We start from the raw sequence: 9,700 nt of genomic DNA on the forward strand, positions 1-9,700 counted from the left end.
AACCACTTGAGAAAAAAACTCTGTTCTGCATCACGTGCTACGACGGCAGAGTGGAATTCTTCACCAACTCCTAGTTTTGAGGCAATAATCTGTTGGAAAAACTCTAAACTAGGCCCTAAGTCGGCAATAAGTGTTGTAGAAGAAGTGAGATCCATGGCCTTGTGACTATCAGGCCGTTATCGGACTTCTTATGAACCCCACAGAGTGAGTGCACAGTCAGAGGGCAGTAGGGGGGTCGCAGGACAAGAAATTAGTAAATTTTAATATGAGAAATATGGAAAGGTAGAAATGTTGCATCACCTGTGGATAACTGACACCTCCTCCCGCTCTGCCAAATGCCGATCCAGTCACAAAGTGGCATCCTGAACCCCAAATGGACAACATCATGCCAGATGCCATGTAATGGTGGAAAAGGGGGAAAAAGAGTAATATGCACACATCTGATGTGGGGATATGTCAGGTAAATTAGTGGTTGTGATGGATTCTCTATAAGTACTAAATGACTGATAACGTTGAATATTAAATTATATGAATCAATGTTTGTTTGCCTTATCTGCACTTACAATGTAAAGTACGGGCCTTACAGTAAATCCCTCGCTCTGTTTTACACATAACCCCCCGAAGGAGCTGCATCTTACAGAACTTTAGAAAAAACTAACTACTAGCTTTTTAAAGTTGTCTTTCCGGCCAGAACCGGGTGCTGTAAGCTGCACTAGTTTCAGGGAGATGGACCGATGTTATGGTGATAGGAAACCCCTCAAACCACAATAATGTTCCAGTCTTCCAGGTTAGACGAAACCAAAAATGCTTGAACCAATGGAGCTGTTGAAAGTGTCAAAGGTGACCTATGAACAGCAAGGTAAAGACAGGAGTTGGTATTTGAGATGATCTTAAGTGAATAGGAAAGAAATGAGAAGTGTGTGAATGGAGTTACTTTCGTTGTATACTTCGTAAAGAGTTACTGGAAATTTTGCAGCCCCGCCTGGTCCATCTCTTTTTCTAAACTCTATTGTTGTTTGAATTAAATCTTGACCGTATGCATCTATCTTAAGCAAAACCTTAAGCACTTGGGAGCTCCGAGCACCCTTACTTTTCTAAGTTACTCAGTGAACACTGTTAAATCACCCGGTTTTCAGACATTAATAAGATGTCACCTGATCACCAGAACTTTTAGTGAAATATTTGTGTATGATGAAATATTCCCCACTAAGTTTCAAAGGCGGTAAAGAAGAAGGGGGCGATTTACTAAGATTTTACGTAGTGTTTGCGTCACAAAAGTGGCACAAAAGAGTGCAAAATCTTTTTTTCCTAATTTTCTTTCCAGCAAATAGCGTAAAAGTAATGTGAAGCATCGCATTGCACTGCTTCACGTTACTTTGCACCTTGGAGCCTGCCAATGGTGGTGCATGGGTGTTCCCGTGCAACCACCCATTGTTTCTCACGCTAAACTCAATTTACCAAATACAGTAGATTGGGTTTAGCGTGAAAAAACTGCACGCTTTTAAACTAGGCGCTTGGAAGGAGAAATGCTTTCATTTCTCCTTCCTTTTCTGACTTTGCATGCGTGCTGCACTGTGTAACAATCATACAAAGTTGGAAAAGGTTTCCCTCATGTCTAGGCATAGTATTTTGTACAGGAAGGGTGTACTTCCTGTACAAAACCTATGCTGGACTCACACACACAAACACCCTAGCGCTCTGGTGCTAAGGTGTGTGCATGGCGCACGGCCGCTGTAATCAGTGCCAGCGCAAGGGAAAGGGAAGGAGAGAGCCATATCTTTGAAAATATGGGGCTCTCCTGCTCCCTCCCTGTCACGCAGCGCAGCCTCGCAGGGGGAGGCCTGCGCTGCATTGCGTGGAGATTTGGTAAATCTCCCCAGAAATGTCTTTTACAACAAGTTATATATTATACATTCTCATTCCATTTTGTTTCAATTTAGTAATTTTAAATATCTTTACATCCAACAGAAAACAAGCCTTGATTGTATGAAATGACCATCAATAATGAAGCGAATGCTGTAAATCTTCAATAATAGCAGAAATATTGAGCTACAATATTAAGGAAAACATCAGCGCAGTCGGCGACAGAGGAACCTGCACACAAACTGACGGATCCCGGATGAAGCGTCAAGGGCAGTTCAGTGATTGTAAGACGCTGAGCTGTGTACCTCCATGCCAAAAGACGAATAAATGACCTTTAGGAAAATTAAGGCAACAACAATAACAAACCACCTCCTGTATAAACAACGGTCAAATACTAACTTTGATACATGTATCAGTATGATGTGATTATCGCAGTGCTCTATTTTCTAAAAGGAAGACAAGCCATCATTCCGTGCTCTAGGTGAATTGTAAACTCTTTCTGGCCAAACCACAGTAACAAGCGGAAAGCACAACAGAGCGGAGTCAGACAACTGTCGGGTAATGGAAAGAGGAGCTCTTCTATCTACTATACAACAGACTGTCCAAATTTGAACCGGCAGAAGGAAGATACATCTTTACCTGCCAGCGTGCACAGCCATAATCCAATCTAAAGGCACAATCCCTTACAAAGACACATTCTACGTATTAGGAGTGTGGCAAATATTTGGTGGCTATTGTATTTTATTGTTAAAACAGAAATCAAACGTACAAAATACTGCGCACATATAAAGTGTGTGAGAAACACACAAGTGCTTTAACAGCCATGTTGGCCCCTCAGGAAATACAGTCAAGGGATGTAGATAAATATATATCTGACCCACAGAGACTAACCAAGAAAGAAGATTCATACACATGTAGCAAGTGCTTTAGTTTGTCATCACTACTCAAGCTTCATCAGCACACGTACACAGGACAAAAACCATTCAAGTGCAGTGAACGTGTAAAGTGCTTTAGTCAGTTATCACACCTTCAAAGACATAATCAAACACACACAAGGGAAAAGTCATTTACATGCAGTGAATGTGTGAAGAGCTTTAGTCGATTATCAAAGCTACAAAGTCATCAACGAACACACACGGGGGAAAAACCCTATCATTGTAGTGAATGTGACCGTAGTTTTAGTTACTCTTCAGCATTAAGGATTCATCTGCCAACGCACACAGGAGATAAACCATTCAAGTGCAGTGAATGTGTCAAGAGCTTTAGTCGATTATCAAACCTACGAAGACATCAACAAACACACACAAGGGAAAAACCATTCAAGTGCAGTGAATGTGCAAAGTGTTTTACTTTCTTGTCACACCTACAAAGCCATCTGTGGAACCACATAGGAGAAAAAAAAATCAAGTGCAGTGAATGTGCAAAGTGCTTCAGTAAGTCATCACACCTACAAAATCATCTGCGAACACACACAGGAGAAAAGCAATTTAAATGCAGTGAATGTGGGAAGAGCTTTAGTCGATTAGATCACCTACAAAGACATCAGCGAATACACTCGAAGGAAAAACCATACCAGTGCAGTGAATGTGGGAAGAGCTGTAATCGATTCGAAAATCTACAAACCCATCAGCAAACACACACAGGGGAAAAACCATTCAAGTGCAGTGAATGTGCAAAGTGCTTTAGACGGTTATCAGACCTAAAAAGTCATCAGCGAACACACAAGGGGGAAAAACTCTATCATTGTAGTGAATGTGCCAGTAGTTTTCGCAGCTCTTCAGCATTAAGGTGTCATGAGAGAACTCACACAGGAGAAAAACCATTCAAGTGCAATGAATGTCTAAAGAGCTTTAGTCAATTATCAACACTACAAAGTCATCTGCGAACACACACAGGGGAAAAACCATTCAACTGCAGTGAATGTGGGAAGAGCTTTCGTCACTTATCAAACCTCCAAACACATCAGCGAACACACACAGCGGAAAAACCCTATCATTGTAGTGAATGTGACAGTAGTTTTCGCAGCTCTTCAGCATTAAGGATTCATCAGCAAACTCACACAGGAGAAAAACCATTCAAGTGCAATGAATGTGTCAAGAGCTTTAGTCAATTATCAAACCTCCAAACACATCAGCGAACACACACAGGGGAAAAACCCTATCATTGTAGTGAATGTGACAGTAGTTTTCGCAGCTCTACAGTATTAAGGTATCATCAGCGAACTCACACAGGTGAACAACCATTCAAGTGCAATGAATGTCTAAAGAGCTTTAGTCAATTATCAGTGCTACAAAGACATCTGCGAACACACACAGGGGAAAAACCATTCAACTGCAGTGAATGTGGGAAGAGCTTTAGTCACTTATCAAACCTCCAAACACATCAGCGAACACACACAGGGGAAAAACCCTTTAATTGTAGTGAATGTAACAGTAGTTTTCGCGTCTCTTCAGCATTAAGGATTCATCAGCGAACTCACACAGGAGAAAAACCATTCAAGTGCAGTGAATGTCTGAAGAGCTTTAGTCAATTATCAGTGCTACAAATACATCAGCAATCACACACAGGGGAAAAACCATTCAACTGCAGTGAATGTGTGAAGAGCTTTAGTCACTTATCAAACCTCCAAACACATCAGCGAACACACACAGGGGAGAAACCCTATCATTGTAGTGAATGTGACAGTAGTTTTCGCAGCTCTTCAGCATTAAGGTATCATCAGCGAACTCACACAGGAGAAAAACCATTCAAGTGCAGTGAATGTGTAAAGAGCTTTAGTCAATTATCAGTGCTACAAAGTCATCAGCGAACACACACAGGGGAAAAACCATTCAACTGCAGTGAATGTGGGAAGAGCTTTAGTCACTTATCAAACCTCCAAACACATCAGCGAACACACACAGGGGAGAAACCCTATCATTGTAGTGAATGTAACAGTAGTTTTCGCGGCTCTTCAGCATTAAGGATTCATCAGCGAACACACACAGGAGAAAAAACATTCAAGTGCTGTGAATGTGCAAAGTGCTTTAGTCAGTTATCACACCTTCAAAGTCATCAGCGAACACACACGGGGAAAAAACTATTCAGCGGCAGTGAATGCGGGAAGAGCTTTAGTCACTTATCAAACCTCCAAACACATCAGCAAACACAGAGACTCCGGAAAGAACTTAAGAACATCAAAAATAATACTGACCCATCTGAGGACATAGACAAGAGCAGAACAGTGCAGTTATTGTGAGAGGAATGAATTACGGAAAAAGATTCAATTCAAATTATGTGGGACATTAAAATGCCAGGTGATAGAAGACCGGACTAGCAGTAAAGAAGGAAAACAGATAACAGTATTTACAGAATTATAAATGTGTTTGTTTTCAGTGATTGTTCACTTCCGTACACATAGCAAAGCAGCATGATATACCAGGATACACAGTGGGAGGCTAGCACAATGTGAACTAAAAGAAAAGAAAAATTGTTGATTTTTATTTGGTGAAGAAGAGACACAAAGAAAAACATTCAATCGCACCTGACCACACCATCTGTAAAAGCAACACTGAACAATACTGGGACTAACAACGATATTTTCAGCTAACTTGTCGGATTAGTGACAAAACCTATAAGCCAAACACACCCAGAGTGGACATGCTCTCAGAGCTCTGGAGATGGGAAACTTCATTGGTAAAATGTAGATATTACTATTAACAAATGCCACTGCAGTATATGTGATGAACTAAAGCGAAGCACAAGTGTTCAAGAAATAACCTGTTTTGAGATATAAAAGAGCATATACCTTGTTTCTAACCCCTTCAGTGCTGCGCGAATTCCGCTGCAGTGCTGAAGGTTCTAAAGAACCTATGGACTCATGACGGAACGGTTCCGTCGTGAGCACAGGCCAACCAACGCTCATGATGGAACCGTTCCGTCATGAGCACCGAAGGGGTTAAGTAATGTTTGCTGCATCTTTTACATTCTGTTATCGGTTGATGGATCAGCTCGTGCCTCGGGCCTTATAACTAAGTGTGACCCGTGGCTCCTCTCCGACATGGCTCACCCTATTCATTTTGTGACTTGCCAAACTCTACTTTTTACCAGAATTGAGCCATTGTAAGCAGTCGACCATGTTTGAAGAATGTGGTGAAATAGCGAAATCCCACATCAAAAGTATATATGTGACTGGACAATCAGTTGCAGTCCCAGCAACTCGTCTTCCACACTTGATTGTCCCTTGTCCTCCAATGTTCTAAAGGATTTGTCGTATGAATGCCAGAAGTAGCAGTGACATTCATGAAGCTAACGCTAACAGGAGTGTGTGGAAGATAGAGAGGGTGAGAGATAAACAGAGCGAGAGAGACAAAGAAAGGGGCGAGAAATAGAGAAAAATGGAAAGAGGGGGAACTGCACGTTATTTGTACTCACCTAAAAATAGAAGAAGCAGCCGAATTCATGTCAATGTGTGACATCACCAGAGAAATGGACTGAACACCTGTGAATTTATATGTTTATTTTTAATACCTATAGACCCATGTCATGCCAATAAACAACGCACAAGTAAGGAAAATAGTGAAGGAGGCCATTATCATATGCAAATCACAGTGACGTCACATGTAGTGACATCACAAGAAGTGATTTCAGGCCCTTATACTAATTTTCACGTGAAAGGTTGACGGCCTGTTTTAAAAACACAAAACAAGAAACATAAAATAATGTAAAAATAAGTTTTTGGTTTCAGTTTTTATATATCATGTGTTTTTCCCACTATTAGTTTGCAACTAAACTCCGAAATGACTGAAAGTGTAAATATTTTTAAACAGATATGTGAAACTTAGAAATTAAATTTTTAAACAGTTTTCAGAGTATAAATAAAATGTGCTTTTAATTTGCGTTTGTTTCTTGACGTTATTCTTTATCCATCCCCTAAGCCCCAAACTGTTTCACATTTTCAGTGTATTAAGCACTAGAAGGGCAAATTTTGTCAAGTTCTCTGTTCCTCTCTTGCACCACTCACACAAACAAACACTCAGAGGCCTGTGTCTGCAGTGCTGGGGCACAAAGTAACAATTATCAGTCGCAGGCTAAGGAGCTAGGTGGAACTGAGTCCCGTTTCTAGATAATAGTGGGGGGAACCCTTCAAAGTATGGCTACCCCCGACTTGTACCATGCTGATAAAGCAATAGTGAATTTGACTAATTTATGATGAATTGAAATGAGAGAGAAAGAGAAGAGAGCGAGGTGCAGGATATATTAAAGAAAATGAAAAAAAGAGACACAAGACTTTACCCTTTTCTGTGTACAAGCTGTACTGTGCGTTGTAAACAGGTTGTCACCCCCTTTGTATGTAAATGAGCTTCTGTGACCAGACACCCCAGGCTCCCATCTCTTCTAGCGCGGATGATAATGTGAGCACTGTAAGGTAATCATAAACTAGGGCTATATTGAGAAATAATCGACTTCTAGGTCTCACAGCTGTGGATATTTAGTTCTTTTATCAGTTTTTTTTTAATTTACTTTAGTTTGCAGCAATTCTCAAGGTTACTTTTTCTCAGTATATCGCTTTATATCGCTCTTTGCGCTTCATCAGTTAAACGTGAGGTTTGATGTAGGATTTGTTGTCAGTGTCCCTAGACCATGTCCCAATCCCTTTGTCCTCGATTTGTCAGCATGTGTTTTGTCCACACACTGGTCTAGGATGGGCCTTCTCAAGGTTGAAAGCGCGGTAATGGGAATAATAAATCAGACATATTTGAAATTGTATGTAAACAAATGCGTGCCTTTCAGTTATCAGGCACCACCAGACACATCTACACATGTAATTGAGCACCAGACTAAAGTGACTCCTCCCTATATGTAAGGAGGGAGAAGGTGTGACGTCCTGTGTCATGATATTCTGGAATGTGGGGATGGTTGCTAGGCCGTGAGCTGGAATGGAGACATTTGTCCGTTGGTCTTAGCTTGATGATGGATGGGGTCTCTGCATCTGTGATACTTAAATAAACCTTTCTTGACCCCCACTGTATGATCTACTCTGATTTCTGGAGGGACACACTTCCACAGATGACCATGTTAAATCTAGCTTCGCACAACCCACTGAGCATTTATTTATTTATTTATTTATTATTTTATTTATTTTGTATAGCGCAAACAGCTACCCAACAAAGGGTTTCCCGGCGCTTGTGATTCAGTGAAGAGTAATTGGACAGCTGACTTAGACGTTAAATAGCCAGGTTTTTATGGCTTTTCTGAATTTGATGTAATTAGTCTCTGAGCGCAGAGCTTGTGGCATGGAGTTCCACAGGGAGGGACCAAGGTACGCGAAGGATTTGCCTCCCATGCGTGATAGTTTTATTTTGGGCACAACAAATTTATTCGCTGTTGCAGATCTCAGCGTCCTAGATGGAAGGTAACATTGTACCAGATTTCGTAGGTATTTAGGCGCTTTGTTTGTTGAGATTTTGTGCATGAGGCATAATGATTTGAATTTGATTCTGTTCTCAATTTTTAGCCAATGCAATTCACGTATTAGTTTGGTAGTGGGCGCATGGATAGGAATTTTACCTAACAGCCTAGCAGCTGCATTCTGCACAGTTTGCAGTTTGCGGACTGTGGCTTTGTTGGACCCCAAGTATAGCACATTGGCGTAGTCTAATCTTGATGTTATTAGGGCGTTAATGACAGTTTTCTTAGTATGATCCGGTAGCATCCAGCAGATTTTCTTTAGCCACTTCAGGATGACGAAACATGTGGCTGATGTTTTAATGGCCTGCTGGTGCATACTGAGTGTGTCATCAACAACAAAGCCTAGGTTTCGGGCTTGGTTAGTTGGAATTGGAGGGGAGCCCATTTCCGGGGGCCAATGTTGGGGTCCCCAGAGTTCTTTATTTCTTCCCAAGATAATAAGTTCGGTTTTTTCACCGTTTAATTTCAGGAAGTTATTTCTCATCCATCCAGCGATTTTGGTAAGTCCTACTCTTAATGTGGATGGATCATTATTGCCTATTGGTGGAAGGGAAAAGAGAAGCTGAGAATCATCAGCATAGGAGAACATTATTAGTCCGGTTTCCTTAGCTATTTTTGCAAGAGGGCTCATGTATAAATTAAAAAGTAATGGACTTAAAATTGAGCCTTGTGGGACTCCATGTTTGAAGGTGTGGATATCAGAGCACGCAGAATTAGAATCAGAATTCCTGCAGGTGTGGTACTTGATAGCAAAGGTTTATTGTCAGCGTTATTTACAGCAGATAATAAAACAATCACAATTCTTGTTGATTTAAAACGACTTAAGCACCGTTCATACAAATACTACACTTTGCGCATAATCCATGATCTGAAGTAAAATCCTACTGCAAATGGATGACGTACATCACTATTAAAACCAATCAATTAGATAGAGCGGTCATTAGGTCTTACAAAGCGTACCAGCTAACAAGCACGTACATAGGTGCAGATACCGGCGTCTCTGTCTGCTTGTTTCCTACTCAGAGCAAGTAAACCCCTAGCAAGCCTGACCGCTGTCTTATAAACATCAGAAATAAAAGAAGAGCACAAGCCTGCTGCGCAGACGTTACCTAGTGTGTTAAAAAAACAAGGATTGACCAAATAGTTTCAGTTTTGCTGACAGCCGGGTGGAAATTAAACCCTCAGATATGGGCCAATAGACGGCCAACACCTAAGCGAGCATTTTATAAAGTGCAGGTACAAGTAGAAATGTGCAACAATACCTCTCGATACTCTGTCCAGTCCATAAGGCTCTCCAGTGCCTTTCATGCTGGAGTCGAGCTACGCTCCAGTTTATGAAGGCAAATATGTCAAAGGACGAGCACAGCCCCCAGAGACAAACAGAAAA

General features: G+C 41.1%; 1 protein-coding gene across 4 annotated transcripts; it reads left to right on the forward strand.

Moving 5' to 3' along the window:
- The first annotated feature begins 2,193 nt into the window (after positions 1-2,193).
- Positions 2,194-6,607, forward strand: LOC147737945 (uncharacterized). 4 transcript variants are annotated; one of them, XM_086949389.1, is made up of 2 exons: positions 2,194-3,552; positions 3,637-6,607. In XM_086949389.1, exons 1-2 carry the CDS (start codon positions 2,687-2,689, stop codon positions 5,099-5,101), a joined length of 2,331 nt encoding a protein of 776 aa, XP_086805515.1. In that variant the 5' UTR covers positions 2,194-2,686; the 3' UTR covers positions 5,102-6,607. The 4 variants fall into 4 exon arrangements, with proteins under 4 accessions (XP_086805515.1, XP_086805576.1, XP_086805465.1 ...); XM_086949450.1 differs by having other exon boundaries at positions 2,194-3,488; positions 3,825-6,607; XM_086949465.1 differs by having other exon boundaries at positions 2,622-4,094; positions 4,179-6,607.
- Positions 6,608-9,700: the final 3,093 nt, after the last annotated feature.

This window comes from Lissotriton vulgaris, chromosome 1_1, assembly GCF_964263255.1.
Source record: "Lissotriton vulgaris chromosome 1_1, aLisVul1.2, whole genome shotgun sequence".
NCBI lineage: Eukaryota > Metazoa > Chordata > Amphibia > Caudata > Salamandridae > Lissotriton > Lissotriton vulgaris.